General features: G+C 45.7%; 1 protein-coding gene across 1 annotated transcript in view; it reads right to left on the bottom strand.

The window, feature by feature from the left end:
* Positions 1 to 19,047, bottom strand: part of midn (midnolin) — a 28,347-nt gene extending 9,300 nt beyond the window's left edge. Inside the window, exons 1-7 of the mRNA XM_006800396.2 lie at positions 18,473 to 19,047; positions 16,018 to 16,246; positions 14,286 to 14,373; positions 14,113 to 14,175; positions 3,210 to 3,746; positions 1,875 to 1,998; positions 1,281 to 1,595 (exon numbers count right to left, since the gene is read on the bottom strand). Of these exons, the coding sequence (XP_006800459.1) occupies positions 1,281 to 1,595; positions 1,875 to 1,998; positions 3,210 to 3,746; positions 14,113 to 14,175; positions 14,286 to 14,373; positions 16,018 to 16,246; positions 18,473 to 18,548 (1,432 nt within the window). The 5' untranslated portion in view covers positions 18,549 to 19,047. The remainder of the gene's footprint in view (positions 1 to 1,280; positions 1,596 to 1,874; positions 1,999 to 3,209; positions 3,747 to 14,112; positions 14,176 to 14,285; positions 14,374 to 16,017; positions 16,247 to 18,472) is intronic.
* Between the last annotated feature and the right edge of the window lie 2,423 nt (positions 19,048 to 21,470).

Raw genomic sequence — 21,470 nt, 5'->3', positions numbered from 1 at the left:
GGAGATGACGAGAAATGACAAGACTGGGAGAAGAGGGGAAGGGTGGGGGCGAGTCAATAGGTGGGGGCAGTAAAGGAATGGTCTTTCCTGAGTTAGGAAAATAAGCTTGTGTTATTCCAACTGTTCACTGAACACTTGTAAATGCACTAAGGGGGATGCAGTGAAATACTGGACAGTGTTTAGAAGCGGCAACTGAAATACTTCATTCTGCTCGCAACTAAAGGTCAGAAAACAAGGAACAAAGCCAGCCTACAACAATAGGTATGTATGCTCTTGCTTTTTCCAAACAGAAGAAAACATTAATTAATAATTTCTACAATCCTTCCCACAAGACAATTCTACTTACGCTGGTAAATTTGGTGCAAATTTAGCAGCTCGCTGAAGACTAGCTTGAGATAAGGAGGCAGAGGACAATGATGTTTTCCTCAGTGCACTCACGCCAAGCTTACAATGCTGACTGGATGTTATCAGCGCTGGACATCTGTTTGACACGCAACATCCTGTGTCGCTGTAAGGAAAGGAGGTTTTAAAACATCCCAGCCCAGTCCTTAAACGGCATCATCTGAACTTTACACCTGCCTCGACCAAACTCTCGTGAGTATGTTGAGGTCTATACATGCCCAAGCTGCAGCCCGTATTTAGGAGGTAGGCTACATCACCCCAAACCTGTTCTAATATAAACACAGCCCAGCCCAGGCTCGAAGGGGTAAAACCTATCCCCTCAGCTCACAAAGACAAAAAGGCAACTCCATTGCCTGACAAGTGAAGCCTGACTGAACAGGTCTGGAGAAGCTAGTATTGCATTACTAAGAAGACCCCCTCCCCCTCCGCTCTCTTCCTCTTCTCTCATCTGCTTCAAAACCTCCAGAGACACATATGCATGACTGTTTTTGTTCTTTAATCTGACTTTTCTGTTCTCGCTTTGTCAGTATTTTAGAGATGAAAATAAGCACTTGAAAACAATGATGTAAAAGCATCCCAACAGAACTGAGCTAAACATGATGTGATATGAGAACAGAAACAGAGACAAAGATAACAATGAACTCTTCAGTAGGTTGCAAGGCGAATGCAGAACTCACTGACAGGGTTCTAAATTGCATGCAATTTTACACACACATATGCGCACACACACATTCCTCCAAAGCTGTGGCAACTGCAGGAACATCTGCTTCATAAGGGCTTCAAGGGATGCACAATGACTTAATGTGTGAGGGGGTGTTTTTGTTTGTGCTCATCACATGTTTGCATGTGCAGAAGGGGAGTGGAGTGGAGTCACTCACCAGGGGGTTTGCACATGCGAATCTGGCTCTCGCACTGCACAAGTGGATGCAGAGCTGGAGGAGGGCTGCTGGCGGGCACAGAGGTAGCTTTGGCAGAGAGGCCCGTCATGCCAGCGACTGGGGGGGAGGGAGGCGGCGAGGGGGATGGGGAAGTGGGCGAACCGCACTGCGTCTGGTAGCGGAGCTGGGTGAGGGAGGGGGGCATGCCCTGGTAGTGGCGTGTGGCGCTCAGGAGGTCATTGAGGATTTGCAAGATGGTCCCAATATCCCGTCTGGGACGCCCATTGCTGTCCTGGCAGTTTGGGTGCAAAGTGCCTGTGAGAGGAAGCAAAACAGACCAAAATAATATTATAATGTTTGCGTGTTATATTTGTTTGTATAATGTTTGTATATCATTTGATTTTTAAAAAAAATTAAAACATTTAAAACTGGCATGTGTACAAGTCTAAAACAAAGGCCCAACAGAGAAGAAAATGTTAAATTTTTGTCAAGTTCTACTAAGAGGCATCTTAGAACTGGATCTCACTATGTGCACAGTTTATGCTTAAAGTAGCAATAAGTCATAAGTCAGTAATGGCAGCTCTGTTTTCTCACCTGAAAAAGTCCCTGAGAAGACTCCGGGAGCATGGTTGACAAAGCTTTCAATGATGGCGCCGGGTTTACGGGAGCGTGGCGAAGAACTGGTGCCACTGTTGGAGCTGTTGGTACTGCAGTTAGCCTGAAGGGGGAAAAAGAAAAGTGTTATTAAAGAGCATAAAGTGAGACCAAAACATGTTTGAGGATACAAGGGCATATGATCTATTACAGTAAAAGCTGTGAAAACTCAGAATCACTGTTTCAGGAGCTCCCTCAGTGACCTTTACCCTTTACCTCTGGGTGTAACTACCATTAGCACAGTGTAATTAACCTCTGCAGTTAAGGCTGATGGTTATAAGAAACCTCAGACAACAGGAAATTTAAGCTTGCTGCCATGCCATATAGCTTAAGACTTAAGGTATTTGGTTACTTTACTGTGGTCAAACTAAAGACGGTCAACTCACAACTTCACTTCGGCTTAACATGGATTGCTCAACTGACATCTGAAAGCGAAAGTGAAACCCCAAGAAAACGCTTCGTGTGCGTATGCATGTGTCTTTTTGTCATGCATGTGAAAGCCTGATGAGGAATAGCCATATCCGTTTTCTCACTACTAAACTGGCCTTGTCTCCTTGTTTTTCCTGTAGTGAACCATCTCTCCCACACAGTTCGCTGATATTTGGTTACCATTCACTATTCAAGGAGGTACAGAAAATATAAACAGCACATTGAGTTGAAGAACAGAAGTAAGTGTGTTTCTGCATGTGTGTGCGGCTGTTCATGAAGTTATCCTAAGGTTAACAAATGAGCATAACGCTGAAAGCTAAATGACAACACCAGAACACTTTTGCTCCTATAATTTTAGCCCACTGCTCTTTACCCTGGGAAGACTGAGGTCATATGAACGCCGTGTTCTCATGTGCTGGCTTGTTTGCATGCATTTGGGGAGCACAGTGTACTCCAGCGATGAACAAATGCACTGTGGTTTGGACACACACACACACGCAAAATCACGTGTAACGCTTCTCCAGAGCTGACTAAACCACGGGTTCACCCTCGTGCTACAAGGATGTCCCATTAATCTAATTGATTTAATGGAGAATGATTTAGTTGTGAGGATGGCACTTGGGTCAAATGGTCAAAACCCATCCACTCTATCGTTCTCATGGCAGCCCAAGTGCCTGTGCCTTTCTTATGTGTTGTAAAGATGCACCTACTTTTACCACTGAACCCTTTTATTTGAGAAAATAACATAAGACAATATCTTACCAATCCTATGCTGTGATTGGCTATTATTAAAGAAAAAAAAACACTACTTAGGAAGAATTATAAGAATATTTTCTTGAGGCTTACCTCAGGGCAGAGGACTGGGGCTACAGGGCTGACCTGGCCGATCTCGTGGCTGGGTTGGCCTGAGGAAGGCTGGTGGTAGTGGTGGTGATGGTGGTGGTGGTGATGATGGTGAGCAGGCGAGCGGAAAAGACCCCCGGGGACATGGGATGGGCGAGGGGAGTGCGGTGGAGGAGTAGGGGGGCTACAGTGAGCAGAGGAGGGTGACTGGTGGTACATGGGAGGAAGGGACTGGAGGTGTGTGGAGGGCAGGGGAAAAGAAGGGGATCCTGGGGAAGAAGGGGAGGAGGGGACAGGGTGAGGATGGGACAAGTGGGGGCTGGGGTGATTATGTGGATGCTGGGGGTGTTGATGAGAGTGCGGGTGAGTGTGGGGAACCCGGGGCTGTCCCTCCGAATTTCCCCGGGTGATGAGGTGCCTGTGCTGGAGTTGGGGACCACCGGACTGCTGCGCTGCCAGCTGGAGCTGGACGAACATCATGTGATCACCTACACGCAGCGCCAAGGTGAGGGGAGAGCGACCAGACAGGAAGTCACTGACCTATTGATAAAGAAAGGGGGGAAAGGGTTAAGTGATTCAATGTCTTTGCTTTTATGCAAAGGTATCAACACAGCTTCAAGTCTAACTTAATATATGACGCTCTATATCCAGATTTAATGCCACTCTGGCATTTACAACTGTTCGCTGCAAAAAACTATGGAACTAGAAAGGCTCCTCATGCATACAGACTTCCTTCTTAGTAAATGAACAATCTGGGCCATGGATGCCAGTTACAGTGCACACAACAGCTCTTTGAGCTACCCCTCTCACAGACACACAGACACACCACATAAGCTCATCGTGCAGTCAAACACTCGTCTGTAATAGTCATCTATTTACTTCTGTTGGCGGGGGAATGGATAGGGAGGCCTACTGGAAAACGCACACATGCACACAAATAGAACCCACTATTCCTTGCTTCCCATTGCCACTCAGTCCGTTCTTAGTCAGCAGGGTTATTCAGCTCAAAGACAAAGGCCACCCTTCTGTTTGGCCCATGGCCTGAAAAATCAGTCCCACGTTTAGGAAATCCACCCCGCCTGCATCTCAAACACAGAATAGTCAATTGTCTGTGAATCTGCAGCAGATCAGGAAGGGATGCCCATGTTTGGAGCATTGGCAAAAGCTAACTGGAGCCAAGTGTGGGGGGCCTTCAGTGACCCACCCGAGGCCTGGATGGACACACACACACACTAACAAGTACAGAGTTGTCACGACTCGGCTGGAATATCCGCGCTAAATAACAAAACCTCTCTTGTCGTCCTCCTGTATGCCTGTGGCTCTCATGCTGTGTATTGTGACTTGCTGCTGAAGTCCAAGCAACGAGAGTCTGACACGTATTTATTTACTTTTTTCCCCCCGAGTGAGTGTGATTCAGGAGTCACAAAGCTTCAGTGGGTCTTGAAGACTCAGCAATAATGACTCAGGTTCTCCCTAAATGGAAACAAGCAGAAATGGCCAGCACTAGCAAATACAAAGTGGCGCTCCTGTCCAAAAAGATTTCAACAATCACTACCGCATGTGTGATTTTAGTCCCCAGAGAGAGAGGGAGGACAGAAAAGCAGAACAGAGCACGGGGATAGATAGATATAAATAACAAAGCACAGAAAATAATATATAAAAATAAAAAATATTTGGAGTGTCCTTGTAAGATGCTCGCCTGTAGTTAACCCTCTGAATCACCAGGCTCTGCCCTCCATCACATCTCTCTCTTTTCTTCTGCTTATTTATTTCTCTATCGACCGCTGCCTCTCTGTTGCCAGGGTGACCTTTGGACATTGGTATTGACATGATGTGGAAAAAGAGGATGAAGGGAGAGGAGGGGCAGGTGAAAGGACTAAGGGGTTGGGATGATCTGATGGCTAGAGCGAAAATCTGAATAAAATACGCTGCCGGATAAAGGGAAACTCAAACTTCTCAGAATGTAAAGTCAGCCACTAATGATTTGTTGATGATGCACACTCACCACGATTACCCCATCGTGGTGAGGCGATACGCTCAGCAGGCGCGAGGTGGGGTGTGAAGTGAGGAGGAGAACAGCGCGGGGGGCTACATGTGACATCGCTAGGAAACTCCATACATAAAAGGTCAGGAGAAGAGGTGTGCATGTGTTTGAGACCTAATGGGGAGGCCTGCTCCAAAAGGTGGGTGGGGGGGGGAGAGACAGAGATGAAGAAAAGACCAGAGGAGGGGGAGGAGACAATGACTGTGTCTGTGACTGACAGCTGTCAAGAGTAAGCGGCGACAGTTTGTCAACCCACAACACACAGACCGGCACGCATACAAATCGAAAGCCCCAAGGGAGATCGTCAACCCAATGTTTAGAAGGTGGGGAGGGGAGGAGGGGAGGGGGGGAGGGGGGGAGGGGGGGGGACACCCCTGTGGGTATCCGTTATAGATCCAAATATATTCGGGCTGAGTCGACGTCCAGTTCAAACAGGTTCCATTTCACACTTTGCGTCAGAATCCTGTTTCCAGAAACCGTGTGAGATCAGGTTTTACCTCCCTGCACGGATCTGATTTTATCTGCAGGGAAAATGCAACTGCTGCTAAACGGATACACGTTGCTCAAATTTACGCCGCGACACGGAGGGGGAGGGAACGACCACCACGACTTCTGGGTACCTCCGCAGAGCTGGTCAGAGTGAATGTCATAGGGTCAAAATTTGCATGAAACCAAAGGAGACTGCAAAGCTGTACTTCTATTTCTTTCCAAGAAGGGAACATCCAAGACGCCAAGAGCCAAGTGTGAACAGGATCTTTGCTTGCAAGCACATGCGAGCAAAAGTGAGAGAAAAAGGACCGACTGTGATGACAGCAAGACAAACAGAGAAGAGGCTTGATTACCTTTATAATGACTGGGGTGGATTATTCAAAACCACAAGACAGAATTCATGTACTCCTACTTCCCGACACCACATAGCAGGTTTTAAATTAGCCTGCGAAAGAAGCAAGCTCGCTTCCTCACACCTTTTTTCCTTCTTTCCCGCCTCCAGTTGATTTTTGTCACTCCAGGTCTCAGAGTCTCAGTCGTTGACTCATAAAGTCAATTTAGAAGTTGCTCACACAAACCTTCACATGTATATGAGAGCTAAAAATGTGTGTGGCCATGTGACTCATACGGGGTCTCCATACATACGCCACCCACCAGAACCTCTTCTTTTAGGCAAGAAATTAAAAGGCCACAAACCCACACAAACACAGACATCTCATTTGCAGGGAAAATGACAGGGGACCATCTCAACTACTATAATTCCGTCGGACACTCTCATATATTTGTGGTCGGCTTTGATTTCCTCCGGAACATTATCGGAAAGACCCAAATTAAACGTTCAGGTGTGGAATTCCACTCGTCCGAACCAAACAGCTACATCACTTTCATCTGACGCGCCGTCTCCCTGACAATTCAGGGAAAAGGAGGGCGAACAGCTTGTGTAGCTGGGAGCCGGGAGCTGTGGAGTGGAACACCTGAAATAGGGCCCGTTTCCTAAGGGAAGGGAGGAGGCGGAGGATGATACAGTGCGCCCTGCCTGCCAGAGGCTAGATTGGCGAGAGTGATCATGTAACAACAAGCCTTTTCCAGACGGACAGAGACTATGAGAGAAACAAGGGGAGGGGAGAGCGTTAGAGAGTGCATATATATATGTATGTGTGTGTGTGTGTGATGGGGGGTGGAGAGGAAAAGGGGCACTGTCTTGCTAGAAAGCTGGCTAGCGAATCAATCCCAGAGGTCTCGGCTAGAAGCTCAGCTCCAGTCCAAACATGCCTGTCTGCTCTCAGGAGCACAGTCAAGACAGCCAACGTGGCTGGCTACCATTGACGTCAGGACAAACACCAGATAGCGCTTTGTGGAACATCACAGGCAAGCAAAAAAGCGCTTCTTAGCTTGTCTTTAAGTCTGCAACAGACCTCCAATTCTATCTCCACCTTGGTCTTTGAAGGACGCTGTACAAATTCCAGTCCTTTACGAAAGCAACTTATAAAGGAGAGTCATAGGACAAGGAGAATGGAGACCCCGGGTTTTGTCAAGGCGGACAGAAAGAAACCAGCACTCCACTGTTCTCCTTATAATGAAGCAGCAGTATGAGGAGTTCATGCCTAACAAATAAGGCGTGCATTTCCTGACTGCAAACATAGTTGATTATACTCACCAAAAACTGCACGGATAAGCTTATTTAGCAATACACAGCTACTGAAAAATGGCTCTTCCATCGAGTAGCCATCAGACCCACCTCTCTAACAAGTGACCCCAGAAACAGTGCTCTCAGCCATTTTGTTTTAGTTGTTGGGTGTCCAGGAGGTGGGGTTTGTATGATACTTTGGTTGCTATGCAGTAACGGGAGAGAATATGATAAGGGGCAGCTGGGCGAGGAGGGGTGGAGACAAGATGGAGGAGAAGAAGAAGGGGGGGATGGCATGAAAAAAGGAGGGAACAAGGATGGTAAGGGGGGGATGGGGATGCTGGCAATGAGGGTAAGGTGTCAGAGTAGTGGTGGCGGTGGTGGGTGATGAAATATTCAGTGAGAGTGCGCCTCTGGCTCCTTCCCTCTTTTTTTTTTTTTTTTTTCCCTTTCGACATCTCTGGCTGACAGTTTTATTTATTGGGGTCCCTGTGGTTCAAGGAACTCATTTGCAGTCGTTCTTCCTTTGCACACTAAGCGAACTAAGGAAGGGAGATAAGGAGCGAGGGAGGAAGAGAGAGGCTGAGAGTCTAAGGACGGGTGAAGAGGGAGAGGGAGAGGGAGGGAAAGATAGAGAGCGCTGCCAGCACTGAGCTGACATTCATGAACAACTGAGCAGCTTTGTGCTGGGGAAAAGAGGATAGAGGATTGGAAGGCGGGACGGGCGGGGGAGGAGAAGGAGAAGCTGCGAGAGGAGGAAGTCGCTCCTCCAGCCATATTCTGCTTCCAGTGCAGCTGCTCACCTGCCGGACGGCGAGGTGGAAAGGTACGGTTCAAAAACTGCTTATTAACCCTCCTATCGACCTAAATGTTTTGATCGCACCAGGACGCTATTGATAAGTCTTTGGGTAGACACGCACCAGCTAAAGATGCAATAAAAGGCTCTCAAAAGAGAGAAGGAGAAGAAGAAAAAAATCAATGACTTGCATCATCCCCAAATCCTAAAGGCAGAGGGGGTTGAATCTTCAAAGGCACCATTAGAAAGATAGGCATCTGTAACAGTACCTGATAAGAAACAGAGGGGGGGTAAGTGGAGTAAAAAAGGAACAGCTGGCCATCATAGAATATGATCGGCTCCATGAAAGGAGAGATCCGAACGGCAAAGTCAAGACGATCGGGTTCCTGCAAAAGCCACTCCTTACAACTAGCCAGAAAAACTGAGCATATTCACCTCTTAGTCCCCAGCTATCAAGATCCGGTTTAAAATCAGGCAAGCAACACCAAAGACATCTTCACTTACTCGTTTCCCCTGCTGTTCACTTTCCTCTCACTCCCTTGAAAGCCATTTAAACCAGCTGATTAATACAATTTAATCAGGATCCTGTTCTGGCAGAGAATGACTTCACAGCATTTTCTGTACCCGGTGAGACAAATTTGTGGATAGTTGGGAAAAACAACATCATACGAAGCAGCGGCAAATGAAAGAAGAAACGGCATCGCATGTTTCCGAGATAAATGAAGTGGGTGTGGGGAAATGGAGAGATAGGTATAGAAATTCTGTGACAGATGGACGGTAAGTAATTGCAACGGTGATCGTGCAAAAATGCTGCCTTTTTTTTTTTTAAAGACGTTTCTCATTTCCTCATTACGTTTTTGAAGGAAAGACCTGGCTCTTTTGAACCCTGCACCTCTGCCAGCAGCACCATATCCCTAGTAGCACTGGTTTTATTAGTCTTGGTAGTGGCTATCGTGATATTCATGGCCTCCATCCTCCCACACAGTAGCCCCACTAGTCACGATGCCTGCTACTTGAATCACAAAAGCACTGTATCGCCAGGGAATGGAAAACAATGACGGTCACGACTCCAAAATGGAGAAGTAAGTCTCCCCTGGTCGCTCAGCGAGGAAACGTACAAAGAGAAACATTAAAAATGGATGTTGGCACATGCGCACACCCACAGAAACGCATGCATCGAGATGAATATACATAATAGGACAATGAAATTCTTTGCAAATCCAGCTCCCTTTTGACTGCCCCACAACACACCTTGATTCCCTCCACCCATCCCAGCACTTCCCCTCCCACTATGCATTTTAAGCATCACAAAGGGGATTATACAGGTGCAAAAATACTGCATGATCAGCCTATTAATGCAATTTTCAAGGCCAGGATTTACATGAGCAGGGACTGAAAAGGCCTTTAGATCAGCATTGTGTTTTTGTATTCCATGCACGATTTGATTTACACATTCAGCAACAAAATTAATTTCTGTAGCTTTCATTTTAGGTTACAATAAAAGGAAATTTCCATTCTAAAGAGCAAAGATTCCGTCTCTTAAACTGCATGCATATAAAAAGCCTTAATCTCAATAGCAGTGAGAAGGACAGAGGAAGCAGGGGGATGTAAAAGGGGAGGAAACCCTTCATATTGACCAACAGGCAGACTTGGTCACTCTTCAATTCCTTGCGCTCCCAAATCCTCAATACAATTACACTCCAATGATTTCCAGTATTATCAATCCTACTGATTAACTGACATCAATATAAGGTGATGTGCAGGGCGCAGGACTGCAAAGAGAAACATATTGACCATTTGCATTGAGCTGTTTTACACACAATTGTGTACATAGACACACACAGGTCCAAAGTTCATTTGTCTTTTAAAAAAAAAAAGCACTACCTCCTTTTCTAGTAGCACCTCTCCTCTTATCTCCATTTTTCTTCCTTCATCTCATCTTCCCTGTAATCTCCTGCCCACTGTCCCCAACCAATAGCACTTAACTACACAAACACAAATACACATTACTGACTGACTTGTGCAAAGCTCCCCCCTTTCTTTTCTCCTAAGGAAAGGGTGACCCTGAGGTGACTCCCCACAGATTGTTAGAGCCTGTTAAGTTTGCGTCTGTCTGCTTGTAGACACAAAGACAAAACCGTGCCGTATCCCGGCCAGAGGAAGAGGAGGAATAAGTGAGGGGGAGGGGGGGGGGGGGGGGTGTGTGCGCATGAGGACAGGAGGTGCTTGTCGCTGGGAGCGAGAAAAGTAGAGCAGATATGTAACAGCGTATTCCCCTGGGACACGTGGAATGGCAACACAGCCTCCTCCTGAAGCAGTCTGTGTTAGTGTTCAAGGCAAAATTTGTCAATCTGCAGCCTGCTGAGCCTCGCTCCAGCTGGGTTGCGCATCGATTTTAAAAACCAGTATGCACCACTGTAGCTGCGCTCAACAGGATTTTGGAGTTTGAAGCCTATTAGGCCCTTCTTCACCCCCCTACCTCAGTACTACCTCTAAAGGAACTAGTCATCCTAGGATGTGTCTGTCCCACAGGAACTGCTCCTTTAGAGCTTTCAATTTTTGAGAGGCGTTGAAAAGTTGGTGGGCACAGTCCTGAAAATTTTCTGAGCTTAATGCAAACTTGGCTAAATTCAAAAAACAAGCTGATCTCTCAAACATCACCGTCAGCAATCTAAAAAATTCACCCTACAGAACAAACAGCAACAACTACCTTGGCTTGCTCCAATGAGGTCACCGTTTTGGTGTCACCGATCCATAGTTACATAACTTTTTTGTTTTGGAACACTCAGAATCGACGTTCTGAAGCTCACACAAAATTATTATGTCACTTCCAAGAGTCCGATGGAGCCCAAACGGCACTGGAAGGACTGATTAGGGAGAAGGTTTGAGTAAACGATTGTCCTACCTTGTGCCTAACATGACTTTTTGAAGTGGAAAGGTGACTAATCATTGTCTTATGTTTGTCAGCTGAGCCGGTGTGGTGTTCATGCTTTAGGATGCGAACAAAGAGGTGGCTGCATAGGGGGGGGGAAGGGCAATGGGGGTGGGGGTGGGGATGGTAAGGGTGACGTCTGGTTGGCTTTTATTCTACCGTCAATGTGCATCAATGAGCAAATAGTCCCCGTGTGTTAAATGGCCACATAATCAAATTCTAAAATAGATCAAGAGCTGATGCTACTGCCTAAATATGACTAGAAATGGTAAATATTGCTTTCACTACTTGTCATAGAAGTATACATTTATTTTACAACCAGGCTCAGACATTTTCTCATTCTCTCATCAGGACCATAAATCCTCTTAAATATATCCTTTCAATTTGGTGTGCGTGTATGTGTGTGTTCCCATGTATGACTGCAAATATAAGCTGTACACACAGCCGCTATTTAGCAGACAGAATAAGAAAAGAGTAGCGAGTAGTGCAGGCAACTGTATTTTGATGGGCTGTCAGGAAGCAGTGGCTTAAATCAGCTTAGATGTCATGCAAAAAAAAAAAAAAAAAGTCTAGAAGGATGCCAGAGGAGGAATCAAGGCAGCTATGATTGTCCTTGCTAAAGAAGTCAGCCATCACGGTCAAAGTGAGGCAGCACGCCGGACTTGCAAACCACAGCACATTTAAATTATAGTGCCCTAGGAGAGCTGCTAAGCAGAAACAAGAGAGGGAGGTGAAACATAGGAGAGTGGAAAAAAAAATAGCATTTTAATTATTCCTGGGTAAGAACTTCCATTAAATGCCCCCCACCCCAAACTCATGCCACAAGAGACTGAAACAGCCCTTGGAAGCTGTCATGCGCTGCATGATTTGTTGACTAACAACCTGGTAGCTGAAGACTTCTTCGTAATCCCGATAAAGAAGGAGACATGCGGCGATCTGCTCAGTGCAGCTCGGAATCCAATCTGGAAATAAGACCTTGCATGACCAAAATATTTGAAGGGGCGATAGCTTATTAGGGGTCCAGGGGTTAACAACCAACTCTTGTATGCCTTTTTCTAAGAACTAACCCGTACCTCCCTCAGGCTATTTTTGGTTGCATGGGCATATCAGCTATCCTGTCAGACACTTTTAAGGGCTAAGTGCATTGATTGATTTTTGATAGCCCCAGAGTTAGAGAGGAGATAGGAAATGAGGGAAAGCTTTTGTGTTCCTATTTTTCTAATCTTACAAAGATCTGTAATCTCTCCGCAATCTATATCACTCCATTTCGTTTCATGAATTATAAAGAAGAATCAATTTCTGTGGATATAAACACACTAAAGCAGCTTTACGCCTTTTTTTGCGTTTTTACTGTGACATCAATCTCCTGTTACCCATTATTCGTTCCGTACCCCGGCGTCGGATTACCAGTTACAGTGAAATAAATATGTATGCAAAAGTGGTGTATGTGGTAACGCGTGGTAAGCATTTCGTGAGAAAAACGCAAGCGCTTGACTCATAACGAATCTAAGTATAATAAGGTTACGTGGACAGGGAGATGCACAGGAAGACAGGCAGAGTGAGAGATCGGTTCCTCTGGGTCGGCGGTTGAATTATCATCTGCCTCTAGTGAAAATGACAGTCACTCTTGGCTACCCAGCAAAGGCGTACCACATGATGGGCAAGGCTCGCTTCCAGCCTACTTACAGTGCGACATACACACACACACATCCAGTAACAGACGCGCACACATCCACTTACACACACCTACACACACGCAGTCATCTGCTGTCAGCGCTACGAGATGCATGCTGAGTTCTCTCTGTCGCACACGCACGCACACCAAGGCTAGGATTTCCACCATAAAATTATCAGCAGGGCAAGAAGCCATACCGAACCACACTCTGCTATCACCGAGCAGCCCACATCATCTGATAATTATTCCACTAAACAGCGTCGGGCGAATTCTTCAGGATGTAACCGCTGTTAAGAGTTCAGTTAACACCTTACGTCAGTGTTATTGTTTCACCGCCTTGCACCGTTCTGACATCAGACGGTAGTGCATCGGTGATGCGCTTACGTACATCTCAGCGTTGCCCAACTGTACAAAAGGAAGTGGATCTGAGTCAGTCAGTCAGCTGCAAAGTGTGTCATACGTCACACCGTTGTCTGCGAGCGTTCAGCCTTATCGCCTCTCTTCTCGCTCGGTTTCTCTCTGCGGCCAGCGCGGAGTCTTTTATAAACTTCACACTCGCTATTGATCATTTTGGTGAGTCATGCCGCTCTGACTCAAATGCATACTGTACTTAAGCGGGCCTACAGAGCCGTTTCACTGCGAGCACAGGGTGTAGGCCTCACTCGGCCTGTGCGTGCACACTAGGCTTCCAGGAAGCCTGTGCTAATACTGAGTGAGAAGACTGTCATCTGATGATCCAGCACTCTGTTTATGAGTGAGTGAGACTACAATCAGTCTCCATGCAGCCACAGCACACTTCCTGGAAACTCGCCTTTGCGTGTGTGTGCGGCTCGTGTATATGTGCCTGTCAGTCAAGACCGTGAAATACAGAAGGAGCGGAGAGAGATTATAGATAAAGGCGTAAGCAGAAAGATGGAAGTAAGTGCTGGCCCTCTCAACAGCACATAAGTTCTTCTTGAGTGGTGTTCGCACTAGCTTCCTACAGGGCTGTGCATGCTTGCACACACACACACACACACAGTATCACAGATGTTACTAGGATACAGGAGGGTGTTGTTGCTTATTATGTTCTAACAGCTCACACTGGTTGTCTAGCTTGGCTTGGCTTGTTTAAGAGGCTGAGATTAGACAAGCAAAGAGGCTTGCGCAGCCGGCTCATCTCTGCCATATCTGGGTGTTGCTCTGTGCTTAACTGAAGCTTCCACCTTCTTTAACCGTAACGCAAATATGCACATAAAAAATTTGGAGCTCAGTTTAAGTTGCAGGATTCCAACTTTGCTTTATCAGCCTCGATTTAGGCTCAACGGACACACACATGCACAGGCACACGTATAAATCCTTACCTGAGTTTCTGTTAGGCTCTCCAAAGCTTGCATTACTGACTGTTCTGGTCTTGATGCTTGAGACTGCATGACAGGAATAAAACACAAAGTTTAATATGTGTCATTTTTTTTAAGTTCATTCTTTAGATTTGGACTCCAAACTAAAATAAATTCACAGCGAGCCGAATCCATACCATTAATCCTGCTTCAACTGTTGGCACAAGTGTTAACTTGCTCCCATCCGAGATGCCTAGATCCTGGAGTTTGCCTGAACTTAGTCGCCTGCGGGGATTGGGGAGAACGAGATAATTAGACCGTGCTGACAATATATTCTTTCTTCAGACATACAAACACCCTTCAGCCAGGGGGTGCAGACGGACTTCAAAACTATTTTGGAAAAGAGCTGTGGGTGTAAAGCTCCACGAAAGAGAAGTATTGATTGCACTGTCAAATTTCAATTTCGAGTATAGTGGAGCTTGACAAGTGCTCGCGGTGGATATTTGGCACCACTGGCACTTGCCTAAGTGGAGGTAAGAATTTTTTTTTTTTTCTTGACAATATCAGTTGCACAAACGAGGAAGAAAAACTTCATGCTGAAACCAAAACCACAGCATATTAAATTTATACATGAAAAGAATGGCAAGTACTAGAATTGCACGGACGCCGTTCTTAGCCAAACTGTTACGGCTCTGTCAGTGATTCTGAAAGTTAAATCATGTGATACAGAACACATCACATTTCCAGGGCTTTACTGCTTGACGTCTGGTACGGAAGAGGAATGCTTGCATCTCAGAGCCAAATGAGATGCAAGCATTCACACCCGTTTATGTTCATGTTTAGGGCAGTCTGGTCTATAGGCATGACCCAAATCTTATGCCACGCAGCTGAACAAAGGCAGTCAGCCCCGACTTGCTGTAGGTCTACAGTTTAAGGCGCAGGAGGGGATTAAAAATGGGGTTTTCAGGTTTTAAAGGATGATGTGATTTATTGGGTGATTACAACGAGTGGGAGGGGATGGGGGCTGAAAACAATGCTGACTGTTTGCATGTACTAAAGCCCCCCCCTTTCTTTTTTGCATAGCACCACCTGCACTATTGTGAGCTCGTTTAACCTGTGCCTGATTCATTTCATAGCTTCATAAGGCTTCAGGTTCTGGTTCGCTTTGAATAATAAAGAGTTTATCTATTCTCTCACACATGCAGCTCTGCTTAAACAGCGGCGTTTTTCAAGCCCTCGCGAAACTGGCCGTCTGATACCTCACACAAACACAAACTGCTGTTATGCTCCTGAATCTGCTGGCTATTGTCATGCAACTGCACACTCACATCCAACCACAAGACATATCCACCTTCGGTGCAGTACCAAGTCACGCATGAACAATGTACACCTGTGCAGTAGCAGTATAAATACAGTCAAGGTTAGCACTTCTGTGGGACTTTGTTCATTAATGTGTAACATGTTTGACTCGCGCAGCATTAGCAATTCAGTCATGCTTCAGTTTTTATAAGAAGGGGGGACGAATCAATGCAAGTCTGCAGATTGCCTGTCAATACTGTTCCAGTGACTGGTGAGTCCCAGCCCATAATTCCAATATTGTCCACCCCCATGGTCAATAGTTTCCTTGAACGTATTGATCACCAAAGCGGGCATACCTTTGCCTCCCGTGAGCTTAACCAGTTAAAGTGTAGTTTGGAAAATATTACCTCAACCCCGGAGGGTGGGCGCACCTAAAGTCGGTTTGTGCACATTTTGAACTGCGGACTATCCTAGACATTACGGCTTATGATGTCAGCGTATAGTACAGAGAGTCTCAAGTACCGGTTGCCTCTTTAAGAAATAAGTATGCGTAATTATTTTCCCCTATCCGAAAACACCACGTTTGCTAAACACGTTCAACTGCAATGCATTTCTTTCGTGTTTACTCACGTTTCTTTGTGTAGCAGAGCGAGTCTCTCTTTTGGGACTTTGAGTCTTTGCGACAGTCTCCTCTTCAGTCCCTCCACGGTCTCCTCCAGTGGCAAGGAGAGCTCGAAGCGTGTGCCGGTGGTGGAGTGGATGTACAGATTCATGGAGGGTTCAGTCGGGACGGCCTCGCAGGACGAAGCCCCGCGACTGGTGCAGCTTCGGGCGCTGGGATGCTGGTCCATCCGATAACCTGTGCTCAGAGAAGGGGGGAGACAAGACGAGCAGAGCCGGGGAGTGAAAAGGGTGAGAAGAATAGTGAAGCAGATCCGTCGCTTCCACTACAGTCCCTTGATCTCCTTGCAAATCAAAGGCAGCATTCAGAGCTCTCTCTCTCTCTTTTTTTTCCTTCCTCTTGGTGCCCCCTTTTTCTCTCTCTCGCTCTCCGAGAGTCAGAATAAAACCCAGTCCGTCGTCTCTCCGGTCAATATCATGAGAATATCCCCCGAGGAAATTTAACTACACAGCGTCGCGTTTCCCTTTGTGTGATCTTTGTCTTTGTTGCGTTTTCCAGCGTGCAAGCAAGTCTTTCGAAATGCTACATAGACGGGCAAATGCCACACAGAAACGCAAGTATGTTGTCAGCAAAAAAATGGCACGGACGCTCATTTACGCAGGCAGTTACCTTTAAAAAAAAACAAAAAAAAACAACCAAACAAACAAAAAAAAAGGTCTGAGAAAGAAAAAAATGTATAACAACAAATTCCTCTCGGATGTTTTATGAGCTTTTTCGGGCTTTGGATGATGGGACACGCGATCCGGAGCTGCAAAGCCTCTTGCGGCTGTAGTAAAAGGCTCTCCGCTGCGCACTCATACCCACGGCAGCCCCACTGAAATATCGACAATGAACATTGTCACAAAGTATCCCACTTCCACCATCGATAAAGTACGCCCACAGCCCCCGAGGCCGTCCGACCAATCACAGGAGAGCTCCTTCAGGACGCCGATGACCTCAGCCAATAGGAAGATGAGCTCGACACCCACGTGGAGGCCAAGCGAGTTTAGGCCATTCATAATAAATTACAGCACAGTGCAAAATATGCAACAGTATCACAGTATACTCAAATAAAGGGCTACACCGAGGGCCGTGTGCCTCTACAGTAAAATGACTTGTTTTTTAACTTAATCACGGCTGAATCATTCCTGAATTCTCGTTTCACGAGATACCCCAATTATAGATGATATTTAGAGACAAATATGATGAGTGCATCATCTCTGGAAGTACCGCCTGTTTAAAGGGTCTCCTCGTGTGGGAACTGTGCAACAGGCTGAAAATAGCGATCATCATTAATCCCAAAAACGCCTTTTTTGAAGAGATGTTTGACAGCAGCACATAGTGTGAATATACAACTGATTGCTTAATTTAAGCATATGTAGCTCATCATCAACTTTCGACACCGTGAGAGTAGATTTCGCTTTATTTCCCTTATAACAGCGGGTTACTTAACCAACAACACCAGCTTGGACGTGGCTATTTTTAAACCCTTGGCATAAAGACCAGATCCCTCTGCTCCAAGTTATCAGATGTACTGTAACGACATTAATAGTGCTGACGCCACCCTCTGCCCCCCCTTGACCTCAGAAGCAAGCAGGAACCTTTCAAGTGATCGCGAATCTCACGCAAATCCGCGCTGGACACGAGTAGGTTATTCTCGTCAGGTAAGCTGCAGTATATGCATGTAACAGACTTCGGACTGCTGCTGCACGAGTTCTCAAGTCTGAGGTGACCAATAAGCGCCCTGAGAGCAATATCCCTGAGAGAAGTAACCAGGGCAACTCACAAAGAGAGACTGACTAAGAACATTTAAATGACCGTACAGCCGAGCCACCTAAAGCCTACACAGCGAGCTTACCTCTGCAGTTTCTTCAAACATAAGTAGGCACTTTACCATAAAAAAACACATTAAAAATACTCGGTCGCCACCCAGTGGCAACGGAATCAGTTTTCACAATGAAAGCATGCAAGCGATTCATAGTTTACCCCTGGCATATATATAAATATATGTATAAATAGGTTAAATTTGGAACATGCAGTTTTTAAAACCTTATGCATTAAATTATGGCAGCTTTTACTCGTATTGAGTACGACAGTCACCATAAAGCAACGTTTGATAAGATTTGCCATTCTCCTTCTAATCTGAGATAATTACCAACGACTTGCTGTCTTCTACTAATTATAATTTACAGGAACAATGACATTCTGCTATCGTCAATAAACACGACATTAGGCTGTCCCTCAGAATTTACGCCCAATTGTCTCATACAAGCAGCTGACACGCTTCTATCGATCCGCAATTGACTCGTCTCTAATCAATTTCTCGCCAACACATAAAGCGCGTGTCAAACTTTACTAACACATCGCTGGTAACATAACATACAGCTCAGTCGTAATTAAAAAAAAAAAAAAAAGTGAACTCACCAATAACTGTGGCGAAAACTGTAAAGCTTCGCGGAAAAGTCGGCTGTGTTCCCGTCTCTTGCCCCAGCTTTGGCATGTAAAGTAAACCCACACAGCGACAAAACTCTGAGATAAATCCAAACACTTGAATATCCACAATAACGTCTCGGTAAATTCTCTGGTGGCCCCGTGCGCGTCGTTACGCTGCAGACCCGTCAGTCCTGGCCAGTAATGGGAACAGTCAGGTCCCGAGATGCTTTCGTGTATAGTCAGATCACCGGTGTCTTACTTGGTGATAAGAGTGTAGTCGGAAAGGTGAGACTCCTCTTAACTGACGCTTCTCGGATATGGGTGGAGAGTAATGTTCTTCCTATGTCAGCATGTCATTTAAGGTGGCCTCGTTTCCCTGCTGCCACCAAGTCCTACTTGCTGTAGTCTGTGGGAAAGAATGCGTCTATAACGCAATCCTTAACCGATAAAGCCATCCAACCGTGTCGAGCACAGCGGCTCCCAGCAGCAGGAACGACTTTTAAAGGTAGCATACACCCACAGAGACATGAAACCCGGACAGCCACTGACCTACCACCTTAAAAAAAAAGAGTCAATGAAATTAAATCTTTGGCGATATTGGAGGTGTTGCCAACCTTTGACGACATAGAGAAAAATGTCACCGGGCAACAGGTAAACACGCTCCCTGGATACGACACACGTACGCCGATAAACAAACACCACTGGTCCTGTTTGCGGAATTAATGCCCTGCTGATAACCTAATGCGGATTCTTGAACAAAATGACTGTTTTATACAAGAATGTAGGAAGTTTATTCCACGGGCTGCTGCTCTTTGGAGCAGAGACACTAAGACGTAAAATCGGCTAAAGTGTAATAATAGTGTAATAATAAACTAAGTGTATACAAATTGGTAACTATCTATTTATCTAGTTGCTTTTTAACAACTATTAAAACTCATTATTCATAACTGCCTCTTTCATAATGGTATCTTATTAGGTTTTATAGGCTATTGTTGCTTTGTAATTATTGGATCTAACTCTAAATCTATTGATATAATTTTACATAGGTAACTTAAAAAAAACATATTTAAAGTCTAGGTTGGCGATGGCTTTTAAGATAAAGGAATTGAAGTCTGTTTGAAGTGAAAAAGAAGGAAGTAGACAAATTTGTTTTTAAGTACGTGTGTAAATTTACTTTCCACTAGTGGATGTTGATATTGGTAGATTAGGACAGTCTGCTTTAATATGTCTGCGCAGTGATTACGTCCCTATGGTCAGAACTGTGATAATGATCACAATGTGGTCCACCTCAAGGACAAGACATGTTTTGCAATGTTTCACTGACACGAAAAAAAAGAAGAGAAACGAAAAGAAAAAGCCTGACTCTGCCATCAGAAAATACTTAAATGCACCAATCTAGAACTGTCCTTCTTTTCTGCTTCAGGACCAGCACAGATTGTCTGTCTGATTACAGAGACACACTCCCACTGTGCAGGGGAGGCTGCGCCCCACCAGCATATTATCACAGCGTCTCAGACCTGAATCATCATCATGTGTGTGTGTGTGTGTGATAGAGATAGAAAAGGCTGTTGTGTTCAAAAGAAACACTGGCATTATCTCGGAGAGGCTACATGAGCAGACAAAGGGGCCTGTCTTTGCTTGGCCCCAACAGCTCCCTCTTCTTCCTTATCTGTCTCCATCTTGTTCTTTCTCTTTGGAAGATGCTGACTCAGTGGAGCCAAGTGAAAGGAGTTGGTTAAACTCCCTCACTAACTTGAAACGCAAGCCTTTGTTTGGGTCAAACGCTTCACTTTTCAGCTTGTTTTGACGCTGGACTTGATGGCAGCTGCACATTAATGGATCTGTTTGTACATGACTTTTTGGCGAGAAGGAGCTAATGTGCGCTGATGTTTGTAACTGTGCCCGCTTGGGAGCTTAAGTCCTTCCGTCAGGCATGAGATGGCTCGGCTGTGCTCGTCAGCAGGTCTGGCTGTCAACACAGCTCAGGTGATGCAGAACACTCTGACCTCTTTGCCCAAATTAGCCCTGGCAGTTGAGCTCACAATCTGACATGTTTGGTGACAAAGGTGCAGCTCTCTCTCTAATCTGGATCTTGGCTTTGTCTTATAAAATGGGAGGTGTTTTTTTTGTTCTTAAAAGAATTAAAAGGCATGTTTTGTTTTTCTTTAGTATCTAGAGCAGATCATTCTTTGAGTATGTCATTTATTTTGATCTGCATCAACTGGTGTAGCATCTTCCCTCATTCTATCTTCGCTAATGTGACAAATCACAATGTGATTAAGTGAAAAAAAATGCATTAATGCACAAATTTATCATTGTGCAGCCTAAAAGCCAAATCTGTTACACTATACGCCGCATGTTGCATTACGATGCACATGGACAAGCCGGTGATGAAGGATACAGGAGCAACCCCCACATGTGGTCGTCTCCGTGATAATGCATCACGCGTACTTCTGGGAAGAGTTTATTGACAAGGGTGGAAGGCTGTGTGGGCGGGTCGTAAACATTTCACATCCAATATCAGATCTAGCGGGACAGAGCAGACCGTGTGCGATCGTATGTGTAGAAGTCAATGAGTCTGTGTGGGTCATGTGCAAGCCAAAACGCGCAAGTTGTTGTGTGAGAGACTCAGCGTGTGGGACATGTGTGGGCGTGTGTGTGTGTCTGTGTGTGTGGGTTGAGCAGCATTCCTATCCATCAAAGTCACCCGTGGGCCGCCCTCTGCCTTAGGAGAAAAATGAACCATGCCCAACGGACTCGGCCTGCTGCTGCTGCTCTTCTCCTCCTGCCACCATTTCCTCCTGATTCACCCTAAGTGGCTGTGAGTTAGAAAGACACACCCCGCCACCCACCGCCATGCTACATTCGCAACAGTGGCACCGGAAGCTGACACATTCAGCGAGGATGCATGTAAACGTGCTGATTCAAATAGTGCTGGGAAGAATGTTACCGATAAGGAGTGTCTATGACTTATGGCTTAAAAATGTAT

This window comes from Neolamprologus brichardi, chromosome 23 (assembly GCF_056152115.1).
Source record: "Neolamprologus brichardi isolate AB-2024 chromosome 23, ASM5615211v1, whole genome shotgun sequence".
NCBI classification, from domain to species: domain Eukaryota; kingdom Metazoa; phylum Chordata; class Actinopteri; order Cichliformes; family Cichlidae; genus Neolamprologus; species Neolamprologus brichardi.
The sequence above is the reverse complement of the archived record's forward strand: the minus strand, read 5'-3'. Positions and strand labels throughout refer to the sequence as shown.